The sequence below is a fragment of the Patiria miniata genome, unplaced genomic scaffold, assembly GCF_015706575.1.
Source record: "Patiria miniata isolate m_02_andy unplaced genomic scaffold, ASM1570657v1 HiC_scaffold_5, whole genome shotgun sequence".
In the NCBI taxonomy this organism is placed as follows: Eukaryota; Metazoa; Echinodermata; class Asteroidea; order Valvatida; family Asterinidae; genus Patiria; species Patiria miniata.
Window position 1 is genome coordinate 5,314,473 of NW_024037072.1, and position 14,620 is coordinate 5,329,092.

Here is a 14,620-nt window from a genome sequence, read left to right on the forward strand (position 1 = left end):
CCGCCACTATGCGAGTGGTGGGTAGTCAAGTGCCAGAGTAACATGTCTGCCATGACAGTTAGTGAAGGCTGCGATCTGTGAGAGGCACACCCCTGTGAGGTTGGCAATGTCAAACCATTACCGGAGGCACTGCGCAAGTCACGGCCCGCTGAAGTCCAATTTCAAATAGCTCGCTCTATCAGTTCCCTTGGGGCAATCAATAGTATTTTGCCATGTTTACAAAATAAGTAGGTTAATTACAGCGTTGGGGACACGTGATAAGATAACGATAGATTGCATGCAAAAGAACATCTCCAAATCACTATGTGCGACGTGCGACCAGTTTTAATGTCGCGAGTGGAGCACAACCGGTAAATGTGCTTTCGAGGGGCAGTTTTCCATCTCGATAAGTTATCGCAAGAGGAGCACTATTGTTTTTGATGGCCAACTTCCTATCTCGAGAGGCACAATGTTATTATTACGAGAGGGGTAAAATGTATTTGTGCTTTCGAGGTATAGTTTTCCATCTCGAGAAGGTTCACAATCTTGTTAATGCGCAAAGTTTTTTTGTGTTTTTGAGGAGCACTTTTGCATTACAAGAGAGGAGACAAATTTTTCAGCATGATCATAATGCTTTCATGCGTGCGTTTGGCACTGATTATTTGTCAAAATAGCAATTTCAATACTGGTATCACATGTACCGGTATTTGCATCAGACTGCCACGATGTGCGGGCACGCCCATGCCAGTTGAGTTTGTGCTTTGATACAACTTTCATGCAAAATCTTGGATTTATGTGGTTTCAAACACTGGTTTGGAACATCTACGTCTCCGATCCAAATTTGTCTTCTTGCACCACAAAAGCTATTAAAAAACTAGCCCCCAAATTAAAAACAAAAATGATGTAAACATGTTTTAAAAAGGGCAGCCGTCCAACCATATGCATACATGTAGCTGCCAACTTTTCAAAATCCATATTAGTAATCAACCTGCGCCGTCATTTTCAACTGCATGTACAGCAACAGTGTATGCACCAGCTTTACCAACATCACGTATAGGTACATGGTATACACATACACACACATGTGCACCCCCTTCTTGTTGTGATTAATAATGTACTGTAGGCCAGAGGATAATTAAAAAAACAACCAAAAAACCCAAAAAAAACATGAAAAAAAATTAATTAATTGTTTTAAATTAATTTTGTTTTACTGTCTGAATTTGTTTGTTGAAGTCAAATAAATAATAACAATAATAACGTGTGCATTTTTTTCTGTATATAAGTTGTATGTACACATTTAGGGCCACCGTATGCGATAGAAATATCCCACCAACATACCTTGCAAATTTATGCATGCTGATTTATCTTTTCTGGATGTTGTGATAAACTCAAACTCCTTTCAATACTTGTTACTAAGAATTGGCCCTTTTTTGTTGTCTTGGAAGTCATGATGATGTCACATAAAGTTCGAAAAATGTTTCGTGAATACATGTACTACAAACATGATGAAAACTTCGGACTCACATGGCAATCTTTTGGGCGCCATCTTGAAATGCGAGTCTCACTCGTAACTAGTTCCTCTTATTACCCATTACAACATTGCACAGGTTGGAACCCCTATTGACAAAATATCAATTCTTACTATTCGAGAACTACAAATCTTTTCGGTTAGTCAAAACATCTTTTTAAAGTATACAACCATGACTACATGTACAAAAATATTCGGTACTGGTATTGATTTTTATTTTGACGATCAGTGTACGTGATTTTATCTGAATATTCACAAAAACGATACTTAACAAGTGTTGGTTTTTTTGCGAAATTGGGAAATTCGTAATTTTTTGGTGGCAATTCGTATTTTAATAATTTAACAAAACAATTTGTAATAATTACAAAAAATTCATAATAGTTGGCAGCTATGCGTAGCTCCATGGTCCAACCTAATCCGTACGCTATATGGCCTCCCCCCCCCCCCCCGCCCCACGGTGAGCGACCATTTTAACTTGAACCATTTTAGCTATACTTACCACTAGAGCGAGGTCTGTCCTTCCTGGAGGGCTTTGTACTCAGCCTACTGCTCATGTTTTGGCACTTTTGACACGTTTGAATGTATACAGCACTCAGACTTCCTGAAATTTAAAAGGAAACTTCAAGATGTAAAAAAAAATCCATTTACAGCCTGACATGTATCCCAGTACTCACTTGAAAAGATGATAGGCAATTTGACAAAATAACGTACAAAGCTACAAACTTGCACTGGTATTTAAAGCTCCTTTACATTGTAATTAATCAAACTGATACAGTAAGTATTGCGTTACACGAAGCACAGATAAAATCTAGGTTTGCATATACGCACAGTGTACGAACTCTGTTTAGCGGATGAAATTAGTCTACAACCATGACACAACTTGAAGTAGTTTTGGAGCTTATTTTCCTGGATTATTTTGTCCTCCTTGGCTTATGGAAGTTTTCAACCCACCATTCCCGTAGATAAGGGCACATAGAATACATAGACATGAAATTGACATTCCATAAGACCTCTTAATCCCAACAAGTGGCAATTTTGGAAAAAACCCAAAATTTTCTGATAAACTTACTGCTCACAATTAAATGTATCTGTCGAGTTGTTCCATCCATTTCATTGCTCTTCCCTTGAGGGCGTGTGTGACGTCACCGTCGGTGATCGAAGAAAAATAAGTTCGCTGAATGTGTAGTGACATGTGTCCCTCGCCGTATGACAGTATGGGCTTTTGGCGCGGGGCACATACCAGTACCATAACATAAAACAGTCATTGATTAAGCATGACTTGTTTTTCTTCAATAGTGACGTCACACATGCCCTCAACGGAAAAGCAATGTTGTAGAGAAAAAGTTTTCAGGAGATCCAAGTAAAAATCGCGCTTTCATTTTTGTTATTTCCAATCCTTGCAGATTGTAGTTAATTTGTATGAGGCAAAACTTGGCAATTCATTCACATGCGTATAGCTCTAATTGAGTGGTCGGGCACAACCTGACCACTCTTTGGAGTTGTTACGATTAATCTTTCTTTCTTTGAGTGGTCGGGCACAACCCGACCACTCTCTGTTATTGTTCTGATAAATCTTTCTTTTTTTTCTGGACAATACTTCTCCGCTGGTTTTCTCCTAAACTGTATATGGTATGAACTTGTAACTTTCAACATATATCGACCCTCATCCCTAGTGGTGCATATTACTCTGACGTCATGATGACGTCATGATGACGTCATCAGGTGTCAAATTACAAGCGATTTTCGTTGAAAAAATGATGATATTCTTTCACGTATATTACTCTTGAACAAAATTATCAATTATTTTCCAACCTTGTACATGTAGTCAGATAAACCATTAATTGATATACATTTTATGTCGTGTATGTGAACTCGCTTGCCCTTTACTTCCGGGTCTACTGGAAGGTCAAAGTTAGGTCAATTCAAAACGAAGACTTAAGCCTGAAATCAAAACAAAGCAAAATTTCTTCCAAACGGTTTACGGTATGATCATAAAACTTAGTGTGAACTCGTATCATGTAACAAAGATGTTATAAACTTTGTTACGTCATCATGACGTCATCATATTTATCAGATTACAAGCGATTTAAGGGCAAATTTTGAGAAAATAGTTTGCCCATTATCTTTTGAACTAAATGGAGAATCGTGTTCATTTTTTTCGTGAGGTTGTAGACTATGCCGTGAGAAACATTTCTTGTTCCCGGACACAAAACCGCTTGACCTTCACTTCCGGTGTTACCGGAAGTGCAATAAAAACCGAATATAACTCAAAAGCGAAACCATTTTACCACACACATATAAATTATGAAAGTGTTCAATGAGGAATGCAAGACAAAAACGCAGTGTGATGACGTCATCTTTCAAAAGGGCGCCCCTAGCGGCACATAAAACAGTGTTTGCTTTCTTTAATTTGAAAACCATCTGTTCAAATTTTATCAAATTGCCCTGTGATATTCTTTGAATAACCACAAATAACTTGGCAAGGTTTCAAATTCATGAAGTCATCAGACCGGAAGTTACTTGAGAATTTGAAAACTACCCGCATTTTCAGTCTATTTTATATCATTCGATCCATGTCGAATATCTTCGTAGCCCAAATAACAATATCCATTACAATGTTCATTTTTTGCTTCCAAATACTGTGATATCAAACCGGAAGTTAGATGTTATGAATGCATGTACACTTACATTTTTCATATTTTCATACATTATTTAACTTCTGCACAATGAACATGTATACTCTCCGAACTAAATCAGTATTCACTTCCCGTTTTTGAATAATGATATCATCAAGCCAGAAATAACTTAAATGTGTACATAGAATGTTTACTGAATTTTATCACAAAATAACTGATTGTACTGTAAAGGATTTAATTTCGTGATCCTTTGTTCTTACATAAAAATATTCAATTATAGAGGGCGCTGTTTATAGCTGCCATATCTTAAAATTTTGCACCGTAGCTTCTGATTTTTAATCGAGTTTTATCACCTGTTTTTGTCATCATCCATCCTAGTTTTTACAACCACATTTCTACTGAGGACTTTATGAGATCTTCTGAGTAACTTTGACAGTAGTTTTATCTCGGAAATGCAAGCTTTTCGAGTGAGTTTCCAGCCACCCATGTGAGTGAAATTGTGAACACATCATGGCTGCCTTTTCTGTGCGACTAGTTGTGCTACTATATATTTGCCTTGGAACTTCTTCAAGGATCTCCATCTTTAATAAGATTGACAATGGAGCATTACCACAAAGACATTTCACCAGTCCATTCAGTGCCTTTCAACCCTGGTATGTACAACCTCCAATTTGTATACATCACCCCAAACGAACTCTGGGTTTATGCCCAATCGGTTTTCATCCTACAAGAATTCCTATAATGAAATGGACCAAACGGGGACAAACATGCTTGCTTGTACCTGGATGTGACCCCCCAACAGATATCACTATATTCATGGATATTTCGATTAACCCCCGACCTTGTAATATTGAGCCTGTTGAGTTAATTGATCTGCATAACAGTCACTGTATCACATATTCTCGTGATCAACTATTTGCATACCGCAGACTGGCTCGCACCTTCCTTAGCCATGAAACTCTTCATTACTCAAAAACAATGGCTTACTTCGATACAGAGGAAAAAGAGCAGGTCGCCGAACTCATGCAAATGAACATAACGATAGTCACCTGCAGTCTCACATTCCTGTTGTGCAATCGACTAGACCAAGATTTGGACTGTCTAATCCCCGTCAGATTAATAGATCAGTGCTCATTAACACCTGAACACTGAATATCCAACCATGTTTACCATCCGTGATGTTGTTCAATGCCCGATCACTGAGCAACAAATTCAATGACTTTGAAGCCACACTCATCTCACAGAACAACAACATCCATGTTATCGCAGTTACTGAAACCTGGTTTTCTGCTACAAACCCTGCCTCTGCATGCAAACTGTTGTCATTTCAACAATTCCACCGCGACCGTGACGAACGCATCAGTGGGGGTGTTGCTCTCTACATTCGTGACAGCATTAATGCAAGGGAACTTTTTGCCGACATCGTTCCTCCCCATAAAGTCTTATGGGTTAACCTGACATCATCAAGGTCTACTCGGCTGATGAGAAACATTTATGTTTGTGTCTTATACTCGCCGCCTCAGTCACAGTACAAGGATTAACTCCACGACCACATCATTACTATGGTTGACAACATCCGACTGACAAATGAACATGCCTCCTTTATCATTATGGGTGACTTCAATTACCTCCCAACACACCTGATTGAGCGACACACTGCATTGGTACCAATCGTCAAACAACCCACCCGAGGTAACTCGATTCTGGACAAAATTTTAACCGATCTTCATGATAGCTACTTAGATCCAGTCATCTCAGCTCCAATCTCATCCAGTGACCATTCGGTGATAACGGTTCTCCCCTTTCGTACTATTGCCCCAATAGAACCATCTACAATCTCATTTCGACCTTTTCATGATTCATCCATCCGTGAGTTTGGGCAATGGATAACGCAAATGGACTGGTCAGTGTTATATGAGTTCAATGAAAACCCTGACCGCAGGACTGAGCATTTTTGACAACTAATCAATGGCCGATACCGACAACATTTTAAACTTGTCAGCTTTAAACGGCGCCAAAATGACAAACCTTGGATAAACAATCACTTACATGTACGTAGGCTAATAATGCAACGTGATAGAGCCTTTAAAAAAGGAGATGGTACTTATAGAAATTTAAGGAATAGAGTCCAATGGATGATTAGATCTGGCAAAACACAATTTTACAGTCGTAAAATAGAGCACTTGAAACAATCCAAACCAGGAAATAGTGGCACCAGCAGATCCGTCATTTGACAGGGCTAACTAAACGACCTTTATGCCTTCCTGGATGCAACAATCCACCCCTACAGGTAGCCAACGAGATCAATTCCCATTTTGCTGAGATATGTTCAAGGCTTCCTCCACTTGACACTTCTACATTAACCCCATACCTGCCAGCACCGCCTGTACCTGTAATACACCGGAATCAGATATACACTCCTCTTGGTAAGCTGAACACATCCAAAGCCTCTCATCCTGATGACTGTCCCACAAGACTTTTGAAGGAATTTGCATTTGAACTGTCTAACCCACTTACCATTATTTTCAACTCTTGTCTCAGTTCTGGGATTTTTCCAAATATTTGGAAAAATGCTTCAGTTTGCCCTGTTCCTAAAACAACCCGAGTCACCAGTTTCGACCAACTTCACCCTATCTCCATAACCTCTGTGATAGCCCGAATCTTTGAAGGTTTCTTGGCAGACTGGATTATGAGGGACATTAGACTGGCTATTGATACACAACAATTTGGGAATATGAAAGGTAGCTCCACTGACCATTATCTCATTAGCATGCTTGATACTATTCACAATGGCCTTGATAAGGCTGGTAAATTTGTAAATTTATGTGCAGTAGACTTTAGCAAAGCTTTTGACCAAATCAATCACACAATAGCAGTTGAAAAGCTTTCTTTCCAACAATATGTAGTTTGTTATCACATCGCTCCCAAACTGTTTGTTTTCGGGGCTTTATTTCCACCCCTCTCAGTTAATTTTTACAGTAAACCAAATATTTTTAGTCCTTGGACATTTTCTTTGGTCCCCATTTTTTTTTTTTACAATAAAACTGAAATGAATGAATGAATGATTGAACTTAACTTGTCAGTGTTTAATGAAAAAAAAGCCTGCCCGACCACTCTGCATTTGTAACAACAAACGCAAACCTCTAGTTGAGTGGTCGGGCACAACCCGACCACTCTTTGGACCTGTTACAATAAATCTTTCTTTCTTTCTTTCTTTTTTCCGGACAATACTTCTCCGCGGGTTTTCTCCTAAACGGTACATGTATACGGTATGAACTTGTAACTTTCAATATATATCGACCCTCATCCGAAGTGGTGCATATTACTCTGACGTCATGATGACGTCATCGGGTGTCAAATTACAAGCGATTTTAGCTGGAAAAGGGTCAAATTACCTTCACCCAGAACTCTTGAACAAAATAATCAGTGATGTTTATATTCTGTAATAAGATAGACCATGATTATGAATTGATAAATATTTCCTTTTGTGTACGCGAACTCACTTGACCCCTTCTTCCGGGTCAACCGGAAGGTTAAAGTTAGGTGAATTCAAAATGAAGACTTTAGCCTGAAATCAAAACAAAGCAAAATTTCTTCCATACAGTTTACGGTATGATCATAAAACCTAGTGTGAATTTGTACCACGTTATGAAGATACTATATATTTTGTTACGTCATCATGACGTCATCAGGTATCAAATTACAAGTGAGTTAAGGGCAAATTTTGACGAAATAGTTTGCGCTATATCTTTTGAACTAAATATAGTATCGTGTTTGTTTTTTCGTGAGGTTGTAGACTATGCTGTGAGAAACAATTCTTGTCCCCGGACACAAAACCGCTTGACCTTCACTTCCGGTGTTACCGGAAGTGCAATAAAAACCGAGTATAACTCAAAAGCGAAACCATTTTACTACACACATATATATTTTGAAAGTGTTTATTGAGGAATGCCAGACACAAAACAGTGTGATGACGTCATCTTTCGAAAGGGCGCCCCCTAGCGGCATATTAAATAGTATTTGCTTTCTTTAATTTGAAAACCATCCGTTAAAATTTCACAAAACCGCCCCTTGATATTCTTTAACCACAGATACTTTGGCAAGGTTTCAAATTCATGACGTTATGAGACCGGAAGTTACTTCTATGAGAATTTGAAAACGATAATATTCTAAATTTAATTATATCATTTGATTCATGTCGTATATCTTTGTAGCCCAAATAACGATATCCCTTACAATGTTTACCTTTTGCTTCCAAATACTGTGACGTCATCAAACCGGAGTTAGCTAGGTGTTATGAATGCATACATGTACAGTTATATTTTCCATGTTTTCATACGTTATTTAACTTCACAAAGAACATTTATCCACTCCGAACTAAACAGTATTCACTTCCCGTTTTTGAATAATGACGTCATTAAGCCAGAAATAACTTGTATGTGTACATAGAATGTTTACTAAATTTTATCACACTGTCAAAGATGCATTTTTTTAAACAAAATAATTGATTGTACTGGAAAGGATTTAATTTCGTGATCCTTGTTCTTACATAAACATATCCATAACTCAACTCGCCAGTGTTTAATGAACATATATATTGCCTGCCCGACCACTCTGCGTTTGTAACAACGAACGCGAACCTCTAGTTCTTTCTTTCTTTTTTGTCCGTAAAGCACGTTTCCGCGGGTTTTCTTCTAAACGGTTTATGATATGATCTTGTAACTTTCAGTTTCAATATATATCGACCCTCATCCTGAGTGGTGCATATTACTCTGATGTCATTATGATGCCATCGGGTGTCAAATTACAAGCGACCAAATTACAAAGTGACCAATTACTTTCACCTATAACTCTTCAACAAAGTAATCAATGATGTTTGTATCCTGTTATCAGATAGACCATTAATTGATAAACATTTTTTGTCATGCACGTGAAGTTGCTTGCCCTTTACTTCGGGGTCTACCGGAAAGTCAAAGTTAGGTGAAATCAAAATGAAGAAATTAGACTGAAATCAAAACAAAGCAAAATTTCTTCCGAACGATTTACTGGATGATCATAAAACCTGGTGATAACTTGTACCATGTTACGAAGATGTTATAAATTTTGTTACGTCATCATGACTTCATCAGGTATCAAATTACAAGCGATTTGATGGCACGATTTGACAAAATAGTTTGACCTATATCTCTTGAACTAAATAGAGTATCGTGTTCATTTTATCATGAGGTTGTAGACGGTGCCTTGAGCAACATTTCTTATTCCCGGGTGCAAAATCGCTTGACCTGCACTTCCGGAGTTACCGGCAGTGCAATAGAAAGTTAATCTAACTCTAAAACCGAAGCAGTTTTACTACAGACAAATACATTATGGAAGTGTAAAGTGAGGAATGCCAATCACAAAAACATAATTTTGACGTTATCCTAAGAAAGGGCACCCTCTAGCTGCACATCGAAAACAGTTTAATCTTTTAAAATGTTAAAACCCTCAATCAAATTTTTATGAATTGCCCCTATATATCCCGTGAGCAACCACAAATGAATTTGCAAGGTTTCATAATCATGACGTCATCAGACCGGAAGTTATTTTAATTCTCAATTTAAATCCATCATTTGATACCTGTCTCATGACTTTTTTTTGGCCAAAAAAAAATGACATATATGTTACAATAAATATTGACCTTTTGCTTCCAAATACTGTGACGTCATCAAACCGGAAGTTGGCTGTTATAATTACATACAGTTAATTTCCATATTTCCATGCATTATTTTTACTTAATGATAAACAAGTGTCCTCCCTTCCCTTTTTTGACTGATGACGTCATCAAACCGGAAACAACTTGTACATGTACCTAAATGTTTACTGAAATTTATCAAACTCTAAAAGACGCATTCTTTTTGTACAAAATAATTGGTACTGGAAATGTTAAAGTTCTTGATCCTTTTTTTTCTGACAAACATATTCATAACTTAACTGGATCATGTCTAATGAAAGAGTTGTCTACCCGACCACTCTGCGTTTGTAACAACAAATGCAAAACTCTAATTATTCTATGTTTCTTTTCTTTTTTCTGGACAATAAGTCTCCGCGGGTTTTCTCCTAAACAGTTTATGGTATGAACTTGTAACTTTGCACGTGTTCATACATTGCATTCAGATAGACCATTAATTCATGAACATTTTTTATCGTATACGTGAACTCGCTTGACCTTTACTTCCGGGTCTACCGGAAGGTCAAAGTTAGGTAAATTTAAAATACAGACAGAAGCCTCAAAATCAAAACGAACCACATTTCTTCCAAACAGTTCACGTGATGACAATAAAACCTAGATGGAACTTGAACCCCGTGAAAAAATTGTGACGTCATCATGACGTCACTGGGTATCAAAGTACAAACGGGTTAACATCAAAATTTGAGAGATTACTTTTAATTATAACGTTCTCATTTTTGTTTTGTTTTAGACATTGCCACTGGCAATATATTTGATTCCCAGGCGCAAAGCCATTTGACCTTTACTTCCGGTCAGTGTTGTAGTACTCGTACTCGGTACTCGTACTCGAGTACTTTTTTTGGAGTACTCGTACTCGTACTCGCACTCAAATGTCAAAGTACTCGTACTCGATACGACGGTACTCGTACTCGAGCAGCAAAGTACTCGCACTCGCACATGTCGAAATTGTACTTGATCATCAAAGTACTTGTACTCGAATAACAGTACTCGCTAAAACAAAGTACTTGTACCCGAATAGCGGTACTCGATAAGAAAATGGTATATCACTTACGTTACCACGGCCTTATTTTATCGATACTTTCAGTTTCAAATGGTCGATTGTGGAGAAATCGAAATTTTCTCTACTCTACGCACATCCGGACAAACACAATTAACAGCTAGCCATGACCGGGTCTGTATAAAGGTCTGACTGGGCCTGGGCCAATTACACACAATGACCCGTTTGCTGTATACAGTGACCACAATGGCCAATCATTGTACACAAGGTGCGCCGCAAGGTGTTCCTTAAATGGTAGTGCGATTAACTTGGGTGATTGGGGAAAAGCCGTTTTCTGAACCCCGGTTTCGGTCCTATAATACGGGTCCAGCCCCAATGCCTGCATGAATGGAGAAAGAGACACAGCCGAAGCTGAGGTTTGAAAAACGGCCCCTAGTCTGGTTACGGCAGCAGGTCCACAACGGCTTAGCCTTAAACAGAGGCCTAGGAATGGGAAGCAGACTAATGCGTCAACACCAAGATCTGCCGGTTTTTTTGCATGCACTTTAATGTACTTTGTACGTGTACGTGTTCGCTTGAGACTGCTGTTGCCGATTTAAAAAACAAAGTAACTTCAAATAATTGAAAAAGCTTACCGTATCACAAGTGATTAACAGAACACATAATTTTAGGCTTCAAGCACAATGTACCTGCAGGCCCGGATTAAGTGTTTTGTAGGCCCTAGGCACCAGTGTTCCATATAGGCCCTACTCCTCCCTAGCCACCGACACCAAATTCAGCGCACAAAGCACTGTACAAATCAAGCCAGGCCAAACTGGTCTGTGGTGCGATCTGAGGCAATTCATGACTACTGGCAATTAAGGCTTTAGCAAAAGATCCTCATTTAAACATCATTTTCGAGTTTGGAGTCATTGAAATGCTTTTCTGAGCTACAGAATTAAATGTAGACTACAATTAGTTATTCAGGGAAGAAAACAGTTGGGGGAACGACATGTCCCCCGCGCCCCCCACCGGCGACGCCCATGGTTGGCACCATGCTTCAGAACGACAACCTTTACACGTAAAATGTATACGTAATGATAGGCCTGTATGTAAAGCTGTACAGCGGCAGTTGGTGAAATCAAAATTCTGAGAGAGTCCATAGAACTTTTAAAAAACTTTTCTGTGCGTATGGTTGTGGTATGTGTTTTATGGCACGCTGCAGTATTTTCGCAGACCCCGAATTTTTCGTAGGCCCCCAAATTTTTCGTAGGCCCTAGGCACAGTGCCTACTGTGCCTATTGGGTAATCTGGGCTTGTGTACCTGGTGCCGTATTCGGAAATACAAGTACTCGTACTCGTACTCGGAATACAAGTACTCGTACTCGTACTCGGAAGTACAAGTACTCGTACTTGTACTCGTACTTGTACTCGTACTCGGACATTCAAGTACTCGTACTTGGAGACCTGTTCTTGTACTCAGAAGCACAAGTACTCGTACTCGGCAACCTAGGTACTCGGCAGTACTCAGTACTTGGCAAAAAGTACTCGACTACAACACTGCTTCCGGTGTTACCAGAAGTGCAATGATAATTAAATATAACTTGAAAATGGAAGCCTTTTACTACAGTTATATGAATTATGCAAATAATTAGTGAGGAATGTCAACACAAACATGGGCATGATGACATGCCGGTAATTAAATGAAAGGGCGACCTCTAGCGGTACGTAAAAAAATCACGGGATGACGTCTTGATGATGTCATCTCAATTTCTATCTATAACACATCCCGGTCTACCTACATACATGTATCTTACAGTTCTTTATGGTCTTAAAGTTTGCAAGTTTAAGATGTCGTCACGTGACCCATTATGACGTAATCATGCCGTCACTCTTCGGAACACAAGCTCACTATGGGGTTCTTACATAGGATAAGTTTCATTAGAATACGAGTAAGTATCTACCTACGGTACCCATGAATTTTTAAGACAATCGGACTTACTCTTACAAGTGTTTTTAAAAACCACATTTTTGATGACGTCATCATGACATCACACATTTCTTTTAATTTGGTGCAGACACCTATTACATAACAAACCGAATACAAAAAGAATTTTGAATTTAGCATGTTGGGTTCGTGAGATATGGTGATAATCTGCAAAACTTCAAAAATCGATATAAAATCACATGTATGATGACATAATGATGACATCACCCAATTTTAACATATTCATTTTAACCTATTTAACCTTACATAGGGTAAGTTTCATTAGAATACAAGTTTGGTTTAGGCCCAAAGTACCGTGGTGAAAAAACATGTACAAAAAAGTCTATGGGATTTGGTTTAGAACAAAAAGAAAAAGTAGGGGGAAAAAAGACGAAGTAATGGGGCTTCAGTGATACTTGCGATTATTTTTTGGGTGGCAAATCTGTGAAATTCAACCACTATAGCACAGACATACAGCGATCATTCAATAACGTTTATGGCTGTGATTTAACGTATTGTCTATGGACGTACATACAAACACATACGCGAAGCGCTGGGGACACTACGTGATCGACCTGCATCGATAAACAAACTCCGCGTGCAGATCGGGGGATGCACCAATGACTGTTTCATGACAAGGCAATCACTGCACTGTATCATGTAGCGTGGCAAGCACGCACGACGAAAGGACAGTTAATTGCCTGTGCTGTACACTCGAATTGGACTGGGCTGGATATCGCATAGATCGTGGCCAATTGAACAGAAACTTGAACAACGAATATATTTCATTGATCATCATCCCGGCAAGAAACCTCACCGCTGTCCGGTCGTAGTGCGGTCCATCACGCTATGCATTTTGCAGGCGTACTCTTGTACCGCGCCTTGTCATGAAACAGTTGTTGGTGCATCCCCTGATCTGCACGCAGAGTTTGTTTATGGACGCAGGTCGCGGTCGAGTCCCTGCATTCGCGTACGCGTTTGTATACACAGTGCAGTGTCCGTCTAAAATGTGCATGTTCGGGAGGGGCAAATTGCTTGGCCGCTGGTATTGGTTGCTTGCAGTGTTTTTGAGAACTGCTTGTGCAAACACACGCGATTCAATGGTATTGTTTTCACAGGTTGAACGCACACTCACGTCAAAGTTTGTGCCAAGTTTGAAGTTGTTTGGGCGAGTGGTTCTCGAAAAAGCTGCAAAAAACATGCCCTGTTGTTAATTTACCCATTGTTGATAATGGGATAGCGCCCCCCCCCCCCCCCCCCCTCCCAGTGAAGTACCCATTGTTGAAAATTGAATCCATACCATGCGTGGTGCTGTATTCACAGGTTGAAGGGGTGAGGGAAACAATTGATAGGCGCATAAGTCCGATTGGGTTGAAACTCGGTTATGTGGGTAAACCGGGATGTGTTATAGGTAAAAATTGAGGTGACGTCATCATGACGTCATCGTGTGATTTTATATCGATTCTTTAAATTTTGGACCTTTAAGCCATATCTATTTTTAATAGGTACATGTATGTATGTAAGGTCATACTTATGTGAAACAAAAATGTATACGTGTGTGACGTCATGATGAAGTCATCAAAAAATTGAATTTTTGGACTTATCTCATCAACAAAACAAAGCCATCTCATCAACAAAACAAGCTAATTTCAAAATTCTTTTTGTAATAGGTATGTGAGGTCATACTTATGTGCACAAAAACAATTATTTGTGTGTGACGTCATTAAAATTGCATTTTTCTAATTCACATATAAGGCTCAGTCCCATCATCTTGAAACTTGGTTAG

General features: G+C 39.0%; 1 protein-coding gene across 1 annotated transcript in view; it reads right to left on the bottom strand.

Moving 5' to 3' along the window:
• The window catches only part of LOC119741645 (MYCBP-associated protein-like), a 138,025-nt gene that overhangs the window by 115,205 nt on the left and 8,200 nt on the right, over positions 1 to 14,620 (bottom strand). Inside the window, exon 2 of the mRNA XM_038217479.1 lies at positions 2,007 to 2,108. Within this exon, the coding sequence (XP_038073407.1) occupies positions 2,007 to 2,061 (55 nt within the window). The 5' untranslated portion in view covers positions 2,062 to 2,108. The remainder of the gene's footprint in view (positions 1 to 2,006; positions 2,109 to 14,620) is intronic.